The sequence below is a fragment of the Chelon labrosus genome, assembly GCF_963514085.1.
Source record: "Chelon labrosus genome assembly, chromosome: 4".
NCBI classification, from domain to species: domain Eukaryota; kingdom Metazoa; phylum Chordata; class Actinopteri; order Mugiliformes; family Mugilidae; genus Chelon; species Chelon labrosus.
This window is the reverse complement of record NC_140340.1, coordinates 23643867-23663062: the sequence shown is the minus strand read 5'-3', so window position 1 is coordinate 23663062 and position 19196 is coordinate 23643867. Positions and strand designations below refer to the sequence as shown.

Genomic DNA, 19196 nt, shown 5'->3' with positions numbered 1-19196 from the left:
TGAATTTTTACTCACGCTTTTGAGCTTCTGATTGGCAATCGGGTTTTATTTGGCACAACCTGCCAAGCTGAGAGAACCTGCACAATGGAAACCTAGCCCTTATCTGTAAGCACATCACCAAACCGTAGCCAGCGTGGGTCGACTGGTTTAGAGGGTGCCAGGCCATCGCGGGCAGTGATCAGCCAAAGATGGCCGATCATGGCCTTCAGCTCACCAGTGTCAGACAGCAGGCCGTTGGCTTTGCTTTGCCACAGCCACGCAGGAACTGCTTTTCACAGCCTTTGCTATGTTGGGAGTCATGAGAATCCCTTCAAGCTGCACTTCTAGCTGAGTGTGTAACACTGCATAGTTAGATTCTTTTCTGCAGCCTGAGTAAAAACATCATTGAAAACCTGTCTGTACCACACACACTCACACTTACATACAATGAGAGTCAGAGTGTTTGAGTGTGGAGAGGAAGGGAGAAAGAGAGACTAACCCTGAAACAGAATTCCTGTGACAGTAAAACGAGTGGACTGAGAGGGATCTCATGACAGAGAGGGAGAGAGAGAGGGGAAGAGTGGAGACTGAGGAAGAATACTATACTTGCGGAGCAAGCAGGCGATAGGACCCAGGGGAAACCATGGAACTTAAAAAAGCCTCGGTACAATCAAGCTGGCGAAGAACCGGAAGAGTGTTAAGGGAACTCTAGTTTTGGACCTTGAAATAAAAGCCTGGATTTAATGACGTTTAACTGCGCTGTAGGCGATTTCATAGATGGGTTGTAGACTTGCGAATTAATTTTAAAAATAGCAGCTTTCTTTTTCTTTAGTCCCTTGTTTTAGTTTCCGTCAACTAAAGGCAATCAAATTTAAAGATTGTGCAGTTTTCACGATGAAATTGAATCGAAGACAGGCTATGGAGTAATTTGCTTCCAATTAAACTTTCATCAAATTCAAAATCAAATCGAAAATCACAATATGATATATAGGACATTTCATCCAGAAAATTCCTTCATCTATTAAAATCCTCATTATTGACTTGGTGCCTCTCTCGATGATGCTTGAAGATCCTCTCTGTCGGGAAGTCCGTTTCCATTCAGCACGTTTTTATTATTATTATTTTGAAATCCTTTGCCGGAAATACAACACGCGTTAAATCTACGCGTGTTTACGCGGGTGTCTGGCACCCGGTGGAGTGCGCTCTGCTCTCCATTCCTCTCCAACTCCGCGTCAGTCTGTCAGAGACCGTCTGAGTGCGCGCACACACGCCGTGTCCCCTCACACACCCTTTTGGGGCATTCGCGCGCACTGACGCGCACAAACACTCACACACACACACACACACACACACACACACACACACACTCAGGCTCTCCCCGTTGGACCCGAGAGCAGAGCAGAGGAGAGGAGAGGAGAGAGCGCATATCTATCTGCCTCCAACTTCTGTCTTCTACTCGCGTCTTTCTGATTCTTCTTATCCACCAATGCGAGGATTTTACTCCTGTTATCAGTCTCACTGTCACTACTGTCCCGAACTAAGGAAACCCACTTTAAGGACGAGACGGGAGTATGTAAAATAACCCTACTGCTGAACAAAACAAGAAGAAAGAGAAGAAATGGATAAACGGAGTTATTCTCGTGTTTTGCCGGCAGCTTTCTTCTACTTTGTACTTTGGGGATTTACTGATGGACAATTCTTTCCAGGTAGGAAAGTGATTTGTTTGTTGCATATGCTTATGTTTAATATTTTCCGTGCGTGTGTTTTGCTGTGCTCGGGCGATTTAATTTGAGTTTGACTCGGTGACAGTGTCACATCGCTCAGGTGGCACAAGTAAGGATATAAAGTGCACACGTAGCACCATGCTTCTGGGTGGTGTGATGGTAAAACACAAAATCTAAAAATCTAACACATCTAAGCTCTGTTTCGGGCACGTTTGCAGGTGTGGAGTAGAACATATGCCCGCGTACGCGCGCAGAACTCTTGACATGAGCAAGACTGTCTGTGAGTATAATCTCACAAAACACTTGTTCAATTAAATATAGAAGTAGTTCCTGATAACGGTGGTAGTTCGACTTAAAATAACCACCGAGCTGAGTTTGTAACACCTTGTTTCGTTCTTCCTCGCATTTCTGATGTGCGCACTGGAGGTAGGGCGAAGTTTTGAAGGTTTTACTCCACGGATCTTAGTGTAAGCGTGGTTTGCATACAGTTTGTGTCTGATAGAGTCACTTAGTTGTTCTTTTATGTAGAGCATGTTTCGCTGTGACCTCAGTGGGGTTTGAAGGCACGCGCTGCCTGTGCGCAACGCAGCGAGTCTAAAGCGTCACCCGAGTTATTTAGGCAAGATTACCTGTTTTTTTTGACATTTTGACATAAAACACCCCATGTTATCCCACATACTCTATCAGTATAGCAGCATAACATGTTTAAGTAACTCTCGTAGAATTATATTCCCTTGCAGAATCCGTGGAGCTTTTTTTTTTTAACCTATACAGGCAAATGGCAAATCCGAAATCTGTATACCCTGCTTCCAGGGTACCAGTTTCAATAAATAGATCCGTGCAAATATACAGGTTCATCTCCCGAGGTTAAAGCTGTGGGATCGTCACGTAGTCCACGGCAGCGTCTTCGCTCCGCAGTCAGGAGCCAACATTCCTCTGGCACTTGTTACGCGCTCGAGAGGTTCGGGTATTTTGCGGAATACTCGTGTTTTCCGCGACTTGACCGAATCACTGATATTTATAATTATATATTAAACCGAAACAGAAGCTTCACAGACAGATAAAAGGAGCCAGGCGTCGGATTGCAGTAGCGCTGATAGAGTTCACTGCCAAATATCCAGCATGCTCCGTTCATCGATAACATGCTCCATGTCCCAAAAGAAATTATGGATGAAACTCAAATGAAATCAAAGTGTGGTTTAATATATTTATATATAAGAAGCATGTTAAGTAAGTAACAAATGTTCAGAAATACAGAAAATACGAGTACTTTCTGTCACTATTATGGGACTGATAACAATCTGCTGTTTCTGTGCACTTTATTTTTTAAAGATCGTGACACAATATGAGACTTTGCCACACATGTAAGTGCTGCAGCTCCGATCGTGCACGCTCAAAGTTACGGGTCAAGTCAGTGATGTTTCAGTAGACTGTCTGTCGGCCCTGTGTCTGCTTCTCTCGGCACCTTCTGCTTGGTATGCATGACTTGTAAGACTGCAAAAAAGAGGCTACTTTGAAGGGAAGACTGGCTCCAAACAGTCCCGAGTCTTTCCCTTCCTCCGTCTCTGCGCTGCAGCGCGGCGGAGCAGCCGTCCCCCCTCTCCGTGCGTAACGATGCACCTCTGCTTCCCGCGGTATGATGAAATAAAAAGTAGCAGTCCAACTGTCCAAATATTCGCATTTATGTCTGAATTACGTCTAAAATAAACTACTTACAAGGTTCTTGCTTGTATGGACATGCGGGCAATGATGAAAAAAACTGTTTAAGACCCTCGTTTAATAAATAAAATACATCTCCTCTATATAGATTCACAACTTCTGCTGTACAGCTTGATCTGCTCAAGGCAGTGGAAAAGAGCAAATGCTGGGAAGGTTGAACAGGCTGTGAAGAATATTTTTTATGTATGTTTTGAAAGTCAAAATGTAATGGTGTCATTGTCTTTTTAATGATTGTTATAACTCATACACATTATACACATAACTCTCTCTTTAGTTTATTCTGAGTGTGTGCAATTGTCTATTTGAGGGAGGCTGAGAAAAGGAGCAGAGGTTTGGCTTTTACTGGTCGATGTTCGCCTCTGTGTCGTTAGGGGGCGATATTGGTACATCCCATCTATCCGTCGGACAGATTCTCTCAGTCTCTCGTGCGTTCACGAAGCGACCGGAGTGTTTCTAATAATCATTCTTTTTATTCCTTTTCCAACTGCTGGGTTTTGTTTTTTGGAAAAAAAAAAAAAAAGTGAAGAAACCCATTCAGCTATAATGATAATAGACTGAAAGTCAATGATGAAGAAAATGATCTGAGTCAGTCATTCTCACTCTTCTAGAAGTTGTAATCGCCCTCTCATCTATCCTTATGTGAGGTCTGCATGTGTGGTTGCCAGTTTAGGGACTCAGTAGCTTCATTTAGCAAACATATTTATTGTAATTATTTTGATTTATTTAGTGTGAAACTAAAACTGGAGCATTGCTTTAACCACTGTAGGGGCAAATTAAGTTCCCACATATGTCATTTTGTTAAATGTTTTATCACTTAGATGTAAAGACTGGATTTTGTGAAGCGATCCTAAAAAAAATGCCTTGTGCACTTTTGCAACATCTCTGTGTTCTGCAAAGCAGAGGCATGTGTTACTCTCTTTCTCTGTGTGTGACTGTGTCTGTGGGCTGGGTGCAGCTGTGCTCCTCCTCCATGTCTTTGAGCTCCAGTGACCACTAATTGTCGAACATCCGTTTAGATCTGGAGGTGATGGGCACTGAGGTGTGTTTTCAAGGAAACCAATTTACAATTTATATTCAACTTAATTAGATTTTCTTTGGCAGCAAGGACAAAAGGAGGGGAAAAAGTGAGAGAAAGGGAGCGAAAGGAGAAAGGGAGTGACCATGTATCACTTTCTCTCTTTCTCCTTGACTCTGTCCACCGCGTCGACACGTTGAAGGGACGTGGAGAAGTCTTTGGCTCTGATCAAATCAACATCCTTCAATCACACAATTATGGAGGCCTTTATACGATTAGTGTAGGGTGTGTGTGTGTGTGAGTGTGTGAATGTGTCATACACTGCGAGGCACTTGCACACTTACAAAGGAGCGAAGTAACTTGCCAAGGTAAGGGTGGGGAGAGAAAATGGATTTACTTAGGCTGAGAAATGAGGACTAGAAGATGAATGGAGGGGAAGAGAAAATGAGAAGAAGAGGCGGGAGGGGAAGGGTGAAGAGAAATTGGAGAAGATGAGGGAGGAGAGAAGAAAATGGTAAGTGAAGACATGAGCTAAGGAGAAGAAAAAGACGGAAGAGAGAAAAGCCTAGGTAGAGGAGAACAAAAAAGAGAACAAAAAAAGATGACGAGGAGAGAAGAGAATGAAGGTTGCAATGGGAGAAATTTTGGGGAGAGAGAGCTGAGAAAGGAGAGGAAAGCAAAAAGAAAGAATGGGGGATGAAGGTGAAGAAAGAATGTGGAAAGGAGAGGATAGATGAGTAAGAGGAGAGATGAGCTTGAAGCCAAGAGGGGGGGGTGACAGGACAAGACTGTGGGAAAAGAGATAGTCTTGTCAACTGTTGCCTCGTTCATCACTCCTGTCTAGTTGAGCCGAGGAGAGAAAAAAGCAGAAGGACAACCGGTTGGAGCAAATGACAAAGGATGAGGAGGTCAAGAACAGAAAAAAATGACACTAAGTTGATTATGTCTCACTGTTATCGACTGTCTGAGTGTCTGTAATTGTTTCCCCTGCCGTGTGTGTATGCGTGTGCGCACGTTAAAGAGAGAGGGAGAGGTTTATGACAGGATGTCTGTCACCTCGCGCCCCACTCTGTTTAGTATGCCGTCCATCCTCCCTCTGCGTGTGTGTCTGCCTAATCCACGGCACTTATTCTATTGGCCTGACTAACTGACAGCCTAATAGCAGGGCATGCTGAGTGCCTGGGCGTCGCGTATGTGTATCCGTGTGTGTGTGTGTGTCTGAGATAGAGAGCGAGAGAGAGAGAGAAAGAGTTGAGTATTGAATGAATGCTAGTGGGCAGTGGAGCTGAAAGCGAGTGAAAGTAGAAAGAGTGAGAGAGACCTCTTTCTGCAGTCAGTGATATGCACTTAGAGAGGGAAAATGTGTGTTTGTGCAATGGAGTGTGAGATGCAGTATTAGCACCCGGTTACACCAAAAAGTTTATTTGCATTCCCTTGCAAAGTATGTGGTGCTGAATGTTTTGTGGCATGCTACTGATGGTGGCGCTAACTAGCCTGAAACACGTTACCACCTGCTAGCCACAATAGCAGAGTTTGTGAGGCCACCAACCACAGCGCAACTAAGGCCCCGTCCACACGTACCAAAACAATCTTTTCCCCCTCCGTTTTCCCTGGCATCATTTCAAGAATATTTGCGTCCACACGGATCCATCTCAACACGACTCAACACGCTACTTCATATTCCAGGCCTATAGGTGGCGCTGTTTCGGTTTCAGAAATTCACCAAAAACGGAGAGGAAGAGGCGGAGCATGCGCATAAAGCTTGAGCACTGTTTACAAATCGCATGATATTGATATATGATATTTTGCCCTGGTAACCCTAATAGGCTCAATATCTTCTCCAGCAGGAACACGAGCATGTAGTCCGCCATTGTTGTTGATGTTGTTATGAGACGTCTCGCGGGATATAAGAGGTGGAAGGCTGCTCGAGGGGTGTGGCGATGACATCATCGAAACGCGAGTATGCGTTTTCGCCGTCCACACGAACACTCAAGGGCTGCGTTTGCGAATTTTTTCACCCTGGGACCAGGATTCAGGAAAGTGCATTTTAAGGCAATGCGTTTACAGGATTCGTTTGGACGATCGGCCAAAACGATGCAAAACATCTGGGTTTAGACCAAAAAGCGTCTCCGTGTGGATGGCCCCTAAGACATTGTAGAAAAGGGAGTTTCTGATGGGTAACACCCACAGATCTTCCCGTTTAAATCCCAACTCCCCACCAATCCTTTGAACTGAAGAAGCTGCATGGATGGATGAAACGTCTTCAAGAAACTCTACAAGTCAAGTTGTGGTTCTTTAATGTTTTTTGACAGGACATTGTTGGGCTCTAAACCCCATTATTTCCAATGACTTGCGGTGCTCCACAACAGTTTGTTTCTGCACCAAGCAAAGCACTCGTGCAGAGTGATGCTTTGTGAGGTTGGTGAATGCAACAGTTACAGGGTAGAGACTGCTGGGAGTTGTGACAAAGGCCCACACGGCCAATCAATACAAGGCACCCAGGCAGGTAAAGAGGCCGAAAAGTAGAAAAAAAGTTGACTTCATGTGTGATTTCCGATTTCCTTGAATTGTGCAGGTTTACCTTTTTATCGAGACCATGGGAAGAAAGCCCTACCTTGGAAAGAGGTTTGCACTGTTGTAAGCAAGGTGTGTTTTAAGATGTCAGGAAGCTTGTTGGAGATAAACATCTGTTATGGGTTTCTCAATCAATAGCTCTGCAGACCAATTGATTTTTATTTATTTTTTTATTTAACCTTAATTTAACCAGGAAAAGTCCCATTGAGTTACAGTAACTCTTCTCCCAGGGAGTCCTGGCCAAGACTGGCGGCAAAAAGTTACAAAGAAGAATATATATATAGACAGGACAAAGGTTACATACTACACCACAAATCTCTGTACATACATTATACATACTAAAACACAAACAAGACATTACACTTGATAATGAAAGTAATGGGGTATAGTTTTTATAAAGTGTGTTTTATCATTATAGAAAGCCTGATGTTTTCCCCAAATAAGTGTTAGTTAAAGATGGATGAATATTAGTTATGTAGTAAGGTATTCCTACGAGAAGTTCCAAAAACTGCCCATTTTGCCAGTGTGCTGAACCTAGCAATGAGTGGAGCACAAATCATTGTCTGATATCCTCAAGACCACCATGTCTTTGGTACGTTAGATGAAGTACCAAATGTACAGCCTGACATAGCTAGACTCAGTTCTCATCAGAATATGAGTTAGCTACTAGCATGTTGCATTTTGTTATGAGGCGTGTCTGAACTGTCAAAAAAAAAAAAACTATGCACACAGCTGGACAGTCCTCCAACCAGTCAGAACCATTTTGTTGTCCACAAATTCAGCTCCACGGCGCTCGGATGATGGTGATGACTGCATCGCTGTTTTGCTTCTGTCCAACACCACATACAGTAACTGTATTGCCTTCTTCATCACTCTAATCAGAATTGAAGGAAAATCAGTTTCATTAAATTATCCCTGTAATGTAAACTCCAATGCCTCTAACGTTAAAAGAAATGTTTCCTGTTGTCACCACCAAGGCACGCCGGTTTCTTTCCGCTGAAGGCTTTGATTGAAATCCTATTTGTCTGGAAGCTCACAGCCAGTTATCAGAGTTATTGCCTGAAAACAACAACAAAGTTATTTCCCTGCAGGAGGCAAACAAAAACCCAGAGTCCCCCGGAGATGGAATATGGTATCAAACTGACAGCTTCTGCGATGGGACATATTTGACAGTGGAATTCTGAATGGAACACCATGAGCAGTCAACAATAACATAGTTTTCAAATGCAGCTCTAATGGAAAGACAAAACAAATGGGTATTTAGTGGGCCTGAGAGCAGATTTGCCTGGTGAATCAACAGATCCGCCAGTGGACACACAAACACAGTGGGAACAAATGTCCAACTGTAGCTATTACAGTGGTGCATGAATTCATGGATTCGTCTCTTAACATATATCAACGTTTTTCCCTGGTATCTTGTATAAAGACATTTTGGAGATGCCGCACAAGCGCACCTGCTATTCAGAAATCATGTAAATCCATGTACGTCTTTTTACTTTATGCTCTATCGTGTTTTTATCTTCAAATGGTGCAGGTCTTCGTCCACAGAGTCAGCCGCCTGCCGTGTTTCTACAGTAGCCCATATGTCATATATACAATGAACTGCTAAACATTAGAAATAATAAATCTGGGCGTGGTTAGAAATATGTTTAATTCCATTTAAAGATTTAAACAAGTTTTGGTTCAGATTTCCATTTTAAAATTACAAGACATAATTTTTTTTTGCTTTTAAAAGACATGATATTTCCCTGCTTTTACTCCGTAGCAATGAACAAACGTTGTGCTTTGAACATCTTCAGTTAAGATACAGATATATTTAGACGGTGAAGAAAAGATAATTCGCGTTAGTGTTCAGTAATTACATCATAGCTTCAAAAGCCATCACCAACACTGGCATGCTGCTGTTATTTCAGTAACGGACTAAATAAAACATGTGCCTGCCGGACATTGACGCCTTCATTATAACGGGTTAAACCATTAATTATAGTTAATTCGTTCATTACATAAATTATGCAAGGATCATTTTACAGCTGCCCATAAATTATACACACGTCATAAATATTACAGTCTGCAGAAATCTCACCCTTAGAAGGCCATAATGCCATCTCTGGGAGAATTCAGGAGTTGAATGCTAGTAGGCCTAAATGAGGTGGAAAATGTTTTTGTTTTTATCCTTCAGAGGCTGTTAACTCCAGCCTCAGGGCAAGATGGTGTAGATATTCGTCTCCCGTGTGTTATTGCACTCTGACTCCATGAAGATGGAGTTGCTTCAATGAACAAAGTTTTATGTCACTTTCAAGGATTCAGGAGTGACATAAAATGAGTTATAGTGATAGGGTGTTATGACAGACGCATTGGAAGGATATTCTTTCAGAAATTTATTTTCTTATACAAATTATGAGAGGTTTTCATTGCAACAGAAGTGTTTACTGAAGCCCCTTCCGCATATAAAGCGATTCAGTCATAGCCCATTGCAGACAACTGTGGATGGCTAGTGGATGTTCAAGGCTCTGGTTGCCACAAATATTGTATGTGTATGTATAGAGCTAGCTCTTCTTGCTGTCACTGTGCTCTATTTGAATAGAAAATAACAACAGTGATGCTGTTGTTCCATCTGGGTTCACCCTCTCCAAGCCTGCTATGGCGGTGAATTTGGTGGTAACCTGGGACAGCACTAATCACAAGCAACTTCAGGGTCATACACACAGGAAGAGACTAGCAGCAATGGTAGCTGATTAAACCTTTGGCGACACAAAATGGGCACTAGTTGAACTATTAACTCGATGAAGACAAACTGGAGCAACTGATACTCATACTTGCTAAACTGTTGTATACTTTGTACTTTAAAATGTGTGCATTAAACATTATTAGAAACATCAACACAATAAATTAGTTACAAGTTTTTACATGACAAGGCCGTGCTTGAGAAGGCAAAGTATCCTCAATGTGATGCTACTGTCAACAGAGAAACATCCACGTTTCAACTTTAAAATTGCCACTGCTGCCTCAGTAAATGAATTTTAACGTTAAGAAATGACTGTGTCCAGTATTTAAAACACAACTTAAGCTCTAGAAATATCGATTGGATTTTAAAGATTCACATTTGGACTTTTAGCTTTACAATGTCAAACCACTTTTTCTTCAAACAGTCAAAAATCATGCATGCTCTATCTAGAACAGGGTTTTGTCAACTGAACGTAAATGAATGTTGCTTTTGGCCGTTTGCCCAAATGATTTATTCGGTCTTTACTCAAGGGTTTGTTGGTGAACCTTGCACAAAAATGGGTGAGATGAGTGCACACGTCTCAAATGGCAAAACAAACTTTGAGACAAATCAAGTCGTGATTGAGCTGATTAGGATGTTGAAGGTGTAAAACATACGCGGCGCAGCGCATTAAAAAATTCCCTTCCGCTAATTAAAATAACTGCAGATTAATGCAAGAAGTCTTCACGAAGCTTAACGAGGTTTCGCAGTAATTAATCCATATTTAATAGAAGATGTTAGGCAAGAGTCACTGAGAGGCTGCTAAGTCGGCTGAACCAAAAGGCTGTGTGTGTGTGTGTGTGTATGGTAGATGGAAAATAAAGGAAGAACTGAGACAAATAAGTGTGGGTAGCGGGTGGAATGTAATAAAACACAGTTAGGCAGTTTGGCCAGAGGAGAAAGGAGAGAGGAAGAAACAATATTAAATGATATCTGAGCATCCCTCACTTTATTCTCACTGTGACTAAATTTAATTTATGTCAGACTGTGTGGGAGGCCTTACCCAGAAGATGGATACACAGATGGATTCAGAGCCACTCTCAGCCGTTCTATAGAAAACATTTAGTGTAAAAATCAAAATGCTGAATTCAAGCTTTACAGCTGCAAGATTGAGGATAAATACAGTTTCTTGCAACTTGGACCTTGGTTTATTTTGGTGGAGTTATTACTCTTAACTGCATCTAAAAGTAGGAAAAGGAAATCCAACTCAGCAACCAGGTTAGAAAAACATATTGAAGAAGGCGTAAATTGTCTGGAAGGGGGTTTACTTATGGAAATTGTGCAGACAGATTTCTTCACACGAGAGTCATATATTTTCAGTTTTACCTAAAAATAAATAGTTTTATTTTAATTCATTCATTCATACATTAACCAGAACTGCTTATTCTTGGATGGCTGTGGACAGGACAGAGATAACAAAGAAATACAATGCACCCTCGCATGCACAAGTTTATTTATACAGTGGTTTCAATAACAATCGGGATTGTCGCAAGGGTTTTTGTAGAACCGAAAGCCCAGATAGCAAGCATTAAGGCAACAATAGCAAGGAGAAATCCCTTTCAACAGAAAAAACAAAAACAAAAAAAACAAAACAGAATATACCTGATATGGACCATCAGCTTCAGGCTGTCCGGGGTAGAGAGAGCGAGGAAAAAGAGGGAGGTGGGACAGAAAAGAAGGGAGGAGAGAAGGAGAAGAGAGCAGCAGATAGAAATAGACATGCAGCATCTGTACATGATCCAAACAGGACTACATGATACCAGGTGACGCATCATACGTGGGAGATTGATAATGGATAAACAGTTGTATAAAAGACTAGTGGGTACACAGTGTGGACGTACTGTAAAGTTATCGATAGCTTGACTTTCTCTGTTGATCAACTATGTGGTCGGAGTTCATGTTTTCAAAGCCGTTGTTGAAGCCCACAGATGATGAGCATGTTGAAACATTTTGCCTGAATAAAACTGGCATCCAAAGTGAACATGCTAAAGTGGTGTTGTTAGAACCAAAGTGCTGCCTCACAGAGCTGCTGTGACAAAGGTCTAGACTTTAGTTTCATCTTAGCTCCTGTAGTTTTAGCAACTCACCTGTAAATAGACAGCCAGCCTCTGTAGAATGCCACATGCATTGCCGCTAACAGTTTCAGACCGGGTTTTGCAAAGTGTCTTGGGACAATTTGTGTTGTTACTGAGGCCATGTAAATTAAATTAAATTAAACTGAAGTGAATTGAATTATATACCACTTGACTGTAACGGTCCAAGATTAAGTAAATGAGGCAATGGCACAACAGAGGAGAAAAAGGAAAATGTGCAGGGAGACGAGGTCAACTATGGTCAACCCGGAATAGGAGTGGCAGGGATGAGGTAAAGACACAGAGAGAGGAGTGGAGAAGTATCTTTCACGTGGAGGAAAAATGGCATCAACTAAGGAAGAACTGGAGACAAAAGAAAATTAATTATAAAGGAATATAAACTTGGAATAGAATGAATGAATTTAGATTCACAGGGGTCTGGTTAGAGAGGGATGGAGAGAGAGCATAAAAGACAGATAAGAGCAAACATCATAATATTTGCCTGGCAGTTGGAATTTGCCTCTTGTTATTTACACACAGGCACACACACCCACGCACACACACTCACACACGTTCTTATTTGACTGAGCAGTTTGAAGGTGGCAGCCATCTTCTAGCTGTTTGCAGACTCTCATCTGTGCACACTTGCACACATACACATGCAGAGTGCACAAAATGCACACGCCTGACTAAAATACTGCCAAGAGTACACAACTATAATCCAGCATCTGCTCCCCCTTTTATTTATTGCTCACTTTTTTTATCTCTCTCTTTGTTCTTCATCCCTCCCTCTCGATGTGATTTCTAACCATTCAGCCGCCTTCTTCTTCCAGTCGTTCTGTCTAAACATCCCTCTGCCCATTCACCTTCCCCTTTACCCTCACTTCCGCTAGTTCAGCGGTCCATCTGCCTGTCAAACCATCCACTTGTGATTGCATCATTTCAGCAATCGTTCATCTGTCAGTCACACAAAATTGCAGAGGTGCATGTGAACTGCAAGGGTAAACACACTTTGCGCATGTGTTCATGAGTTTTAGCGTGAGTGTTTATGTGTCTGAAGGAGCGCGTGGGCTCGGATTGAACGCTGATTAACAGTTAATTGCCTCTGTCGTTGCCAGCGATGGGAAAGGATGCTTAGGTGATACAGACAGACAGACGGGTGGAGATAGACGGACAGACAGACAGGAAAAGCCATTTCTTAAGCTGGGAAGCACAGCAGCCGCTGCTTTACCTGTCACTCACAGAGAGGGGGGTGATACAGGAGTGATGGAAAGAGATAAATACGTGGAGAAGATTGAGAAGAAGAGAGGGATGGAGAAATGGAGGCAAGGAGGAGGAAGAGGTGAGGTAAAAAAAGAGATGTGAGACCAGGCAGAGCGGCTGGCTGTGGAGGATAAAGGGCAGAAATGACAAATGATGCAAGATTGAGTAGGAGAAGGTGAGGGGGAGGAATAAAGATTGTTGATTGTTGAGGAGGAGGAGGAATGGGAAGGCAGCGGAGGAGATTAGAAAGTTTCACAGGGAGGGCTGAGAATGATAAATGAACAAAAGCCTCTTTCGTAAGGCACTTCATTACGGAAATGTGGGGGCGATTTTACATGTACGTTTGTCCACATGTTTGAATAAGTGCCAGAGAGACCCTTTCCATCAGAATGGCAATCTAGAGCTGACCTTGTCCTATCCCTTTACATGTCGGTGTGGCTCCACGCTGAACTGAATGTTGCTGCATGAATATAAGAGCTGCAGAGAGAGGCTGAATGCACATCGTTTCTCATGTTTAATGAATCTGAACCTCCACCATTGTGGCAAATGAAACACTAAATCCCATCTATTTATCCATCTAGCCATACATTTTTGTCTGCTTATCCAAAGTCGGGTTGCGGTAGAAACAAGTATCGATGATGGTATTCCCAAAGTCCCTTTCTTTAGCATTCCAGTTCCTTGAGGCATTCCTGGCCGTGACCTGTAAACCTCCAAGTTGAGGCACCCAAGGAAGTTTCCTTCCCAGACCCAAATAAATGCTAGATAGAATCTTATAGATGATGAAACTGATGACAACAATTAGGGAATACATTCATAAGAAGATTGAGCGTCCCTCACGTCCAAGATGGTCATTAATTATGTCCTCAGTGGTGAAGCTAAAAGTTCTATAATATCCATCATTTATGCAGAGAGAGCTGAACAGGAGCTTCTTTCTTGATGTTTTTCATTCATCATTCTTTTGTTGTAGGGCGCTACCACTCTCAAGTGTCATGCCATGTTTGAATGCCACCATTACAGAACATGTAACAACAGCGCTATAGTTTTAGAAGAGAGATGAACCCAGCAATGAGTTGAATCCATGTGTAGTGGTGTAGAAAGAAAGCAGGGGAAAGCTGGCAGACGTACAGGAAGACACATGAGTAAACACAGAGTGATGATGTGTCTCTGTCCTTTGTTCTCTGTAAAGAACTTCTTGAAGTGCCTGCTTGTACTGAACATGCCATAAATAAATTCCTATCAGCTTTGACTTAATGGGCAGTGAAAGAGCAGAAGGCATTTCGACTGTAAATAACACAGAGCTTGTCATGCGTATTTTTAGATTAGAGCTGTGCATCAGTACAGCTTTTCCATACCAATGGAGAGGCATGAAAAGACTCAAAGAAAGTGACACAGACATACTAATATTATGTCTGTGTCACTGTCAGAGTGCAGTCACTGGTTTTGTCCATGTTGGGTTTTTGGGAGAGCAAATTCCAAATGAAGACAAAAACCTTCAAGAGTGATTCATTTTGTGGTAGAAGTAGTTACTTTTAACCATCAGAAAAGCTTACTCCAAGCACACTACCTGAATTTGCAGCAAAACAGAGATCATTGTGTAACACATCAAATAAATCTCATTTTGGACATAAAGGAATTATGATCATCGGATAAAAACAATAAACCCTATTGTGTCCCAGAATGATCCATTGAAACTTTCAATAACCGCCACAATAAAATAAATTAATTAAACAAAAGGGGAGATTTAAGGAGAGTGGAGGAGGTGAATGATGAGTTTTTTTGCAAGAAATTAAAATGGTTGTCTCTGAATTTTGTTAAAATGTGACGCAAATGTCTTTGAATTTCTCAGTGATGTCTTACTTGAAGGAGTGGTCTCAGCGCAAATCAGACACGGTTAAATATGTGCACTGAAACATTTATAGACACGCTTTTTTATATACATTTTCTGTTTATTTCTTCAATTTCAGCTTTTTATACCATTCTTAGGAAAGTGCTGACTTTATCATGCGGTAGTAAAAAGCAAAAGAGTAGAGGTTTGCATTACAAAAGTATTTTTTTTCTGACTCTCCCTAAAACCTTTGAGAGAGAGAAGAGGCTGCTGCGGCTGTTACTACTTGGTGAAGATAATTGCAGAGCAGATGCTGGATGAGCCTTTGTTGATGGCTACGGCTGAGTTATGAGTCATGACTAATTACGAATATACTTTAAGTCCTCCACAGTTGTATGCAATGAGATAATGGTCCATTAAAACACTCTTAACATGCTTGGACCCACAGGTGCATGACCCATTTTCGCTCCGTAAGAGCAGTTTGAAACATTCTCATCATTTTAAAGCCCAGAATCAGATTCCAATTAACGGTAGAAACGCCATTCACGGACTGGTGCTTGTAAATGTAAAAATTTAAAATCTCAGTTTGGAAAATGTCCTTTGCCTACCAAACTCTACTGCTAGCCTAATTTTTGCATCTGAGACGTCGGTTGCCGGAAAACTGAACAAACAATGTCATCCTGTTGCCTAAGACATCAAGTTTTGAAAATACTAATCATGGTCATTTAAGGAATTAAGTATGTGCAAAGAATCCATAAATAAGTGTGTGTGGCTGAACTAGAAGCTGGGATGACTGAGACCATCAGGCTATGCATTGCCCTACTACTTCTGTTTCAAGTGCATCTCCTGTTTTCTGTTCCTGCAACATGCCCACATACAAATAATATAAAACCTGTGACTGTATAAAAGTTATGTTTTTTCCATAACTTTTGTTTAAACTGCAGCAAAGAACAACAGAGACTGTAGCTATCTGAGTGCCATAGTCTTATTCTGTCAGGCTGTCAGTCTGTAGCCCAGAATAGCATGACTGACAAAGGAGTGACAAAACCCAAAGAAACGCAACAGCAGCAGCGGCGGCAGCAGCCAAGTGTGTCGACCATATCTATGCTTTAGAGCAGATATTAACTATGTAGTGAGAGAAGCCCTTCCCCTTTCTAAAGATTAGAGATAACAAGAGAAAGAAGGAAAGGAGGCGATTAGAAAAAGAGACCTTTATGGGTAGATGGGGACTGTGCAAGGTGTAAACTGAAAAGAGATAAAGCGAGGGAATGACTGAAAGTGACAGGGTGAAAGACAAAATAGGGGCAGAGAGGCTGAGTGTAGGAGATATAAACAGAGTAAGAAATAAAGATGTATGTTCACAGGTAAACAGAGGGAGAGAAAGGTCAACAAAAAGAAGAAAAGATGTCAGCAAGAGGGGAAGATGAGGAGAGTGGGAGATATTAAGAAAGATAGACATATTGAGAGAAAGCAATGGAAGATGGAGAAAACTGCACGAGTCAGGTTTTTTTAACCTACAATCTGAAAGACTGTCTGGACATAAAAATGGACGAACCCTCCGTGACGTCACTCATAGGTTTCCAGAAGAGTGATTTTTAAGATTAGCGTGGTGGCTCCACCCATGGCAGTGCCAGACTCCATCCAACTCCAAGCTAATCCAAAAATGGCAGAAGAGGTGGAGCTTGAGTGGAGTATAAGTGTGCCTAGACTGACCTGCCTTTAGTGGAACCCACCTGTCACTCAGAGCCTGTGATGTAATATATAGGATGACGTTTTGGAGCCTGTAGAAAACATTGGATTTCTGGCTTCCTGGACTCATGGAGGAGGAAAAGAAACTGCAGAAAGGTCAAGACTCCAGTAGCACATGTAGTGAATGGCACAACTTTTTTAGACCAACACGTTTCGGCTCATGGCCTTCATCAGGGTTGCTTTTGGAGCCTGCCTCAAGTGGCCACTGGAGGAGCCATAGTTTTGTGTACCTGGCTTCCTTTATCAGCCCAAATGTTGCTCCTTGGGCTGACAAGTTAGTTTTATTTTTATTTTTGTATAAACCATATTCTAGCTTTATTCAAGAAATAGTCTAGACTTCTAGATATTTCTTTTCATCTACCTTCTTAAACAAACTAACAACAGGATCAGTTATCGAGAGCACTGTGACAAAATGCGACTTGTGAACCAGTGCTAGCTACTGCGCAGTTTGTTCCTTGTACTTGTGCTACAGTCCTAAAGCAATAAAGCACAGTCTTAGCAAAACTGTTATGACTGCAATGGCAAGTACACATCTGTTTCTCGGAGAATCTGCTCCTGCCGGGTGTATCACTGCTGTGTGGGAGAGAGAGCAGCAGAGGGGAAAATTTGCAAGAGGAGAAAAAAGAAAAATTGAAAGCAGATAGCAATAGAGAGGGAGTGTGATAAAGGGAGAGTGTTAGGTATTAAGAAGTATTAGTGCAAGTGTAAGCCATGGACAGTAATGAACCACCCTGCTGCTCAATAGACCACCAGCTTTGGCACTCAGCCCCTGTGTGTGTGTGTGTGGGGGGGTGTGTATGGGTGTGTGTGTGACAGCTCTGGGATGGTAACATACCCCTTGTCTTATCCCTCTTGAGGTCCTATTAACCTTTACTCAACATCCGCGCACACACACACACACACGCCTCTCTTCTCGACTGTCCCACTCAGACACACACCCTCATGCTCTCCTTTGTTTTTCTGGGCCTCACACTCACTGTGTCCGCACTAAGGAGATTTAAGAGCTGGTTAATTGGTTGGCTGAGGCAAATTTTCTGTTGAAAGTTAATGCCACCGTCATGCATGGTTCCCTGTGGAGAGGGTCAGAGTTGGGCTGGCTCGGTGTGCATATGTGTGTGCGCTTGAACATTAGATGCAGGCTTTTTCAGCTGCGTCCTCTATAAGAACCAGCGTGCAAACCCTTTGTGTCGACTGCAGTCAAGTTCACATTAAAAATTTTTTTTTAGAAAGGAACATGTTATTTACTTTGTATTGGCTATTCAAGGTTAAGATTGTGCATAAATGAAGAGTGTACATTTGATTTGTAAGTAAACTGAGCCTTTTAATAAGCTGACTGTGCCCAGACACGAGGAGGGTTCAAGAGGGGAAAGCAGTCAAGGAGCAATGGCTCCAATTCGTGACTGCTATCGTATTTACACGGGTATAAGAATAGCTGAGTGATCAATACAATGCACTCTGTATTGTACAGCTTTGGGATTTAGAGAAAAAGGTCAGCTCTGACATAACAACATAGGTAGAAGGATGGTATGCAGGGACACATAGATGAAATTGAGTTGTGCAAAGTCTTTCACTTTGATGTGATTTTCTTACACACTTTAGACAAATTTCTTTTTGTAACGTGCAGGTGTATAAAGTGCTCTCTTAGACTTACCTGCTATTCCACAGTGAAAAGCCGTTTAATTGAATTCAACTGAACATTGTGAGGGAGCCAACTTTCAGACAAACTTTTATTCATGCCCTAAACCTGAACTTATTTAATTCTCCATCTTGGGTTTTGTCATGCTCTGGACAATTTGCTTTAAAGGAATCCTTGGAATCTTCAGTTCAAAGCACTGACTGAGAACCTTCGGTGGAAGGATATACTGTAGAAAGAGAGCATACAAATAATTTTCTTGTCCTTTAGGGAGATGGCACAGATTGCGGAGACACGTAATCGCTCTTTTGATAGGTTTCTCGAGACTGTGTCTGATCTTTTGAAATCAAAATGTTTTTTTGAGTATCTGGACTTCTCAGGTATGTTTGGTTTTATGCTACCGGTTCATTGAATTTGGAATGTTTTTGTCCAGTTTTTCTAAATCTTCATTTTTCATGATACTTGGTGTATTTTGGAATTTTTTCATTTGAAGATTTTCAGTAAACTATCGTCCTTTCGATCTTCATGTTAGTTTGCTTTAAACATAAATAGGGGTTACAGTTAAAAGTGATTTGACTGAAATTATAATTGAAGCCCAATTTCTACTTTTACTATGAAGTAAGTAATATTTCATGTCTATATTTGAATGAAATCGGATGCTACATTGATATAAACAGCAGCTGAATCGTTTTTTTTTTTTTTTTTTTTTAAAAGATTCACAGCTGCATGAAAATAGAAGGCAGAATACTAAGATCAAGACTTGCAAAAGAGTAACAACGACAATAAAGGAAACCCAACAATTCCACCATGAGCAGGCACTGGGCCTTGAGGAAAAAAAACAAAAAACAAAAAAAAAACGTCCTTTTAGAAATGTCTAAT

At 41.7% G+C, this 19196-nt stretch overlaps 1 protein-coding gene across 1 annotated transcript in view; it reads left to right on the top strand.

Moving 5' to 3' along the window:
- The first annotated feature begins 1420 nt into the window (after positions 1-1420).
- ptprt (protein tyrosine phosphatase receptor type T) overlaps positions 1421-19196 on the top strand; it is a 336883-nt gene continuing 319107 nt past the window's right edge. Inside the window, exon 1 of the mRNA XM_084543813.1 lies at positions 1421-1685. Coding sequence (XP_084399939.1) covers positions 1598-1685 — 88 coding nt within the window. The 5' untranslated portion in view covers positions 1421-1597. The remainder of the gene's footprint in view (positions 1686-19196) is intronic.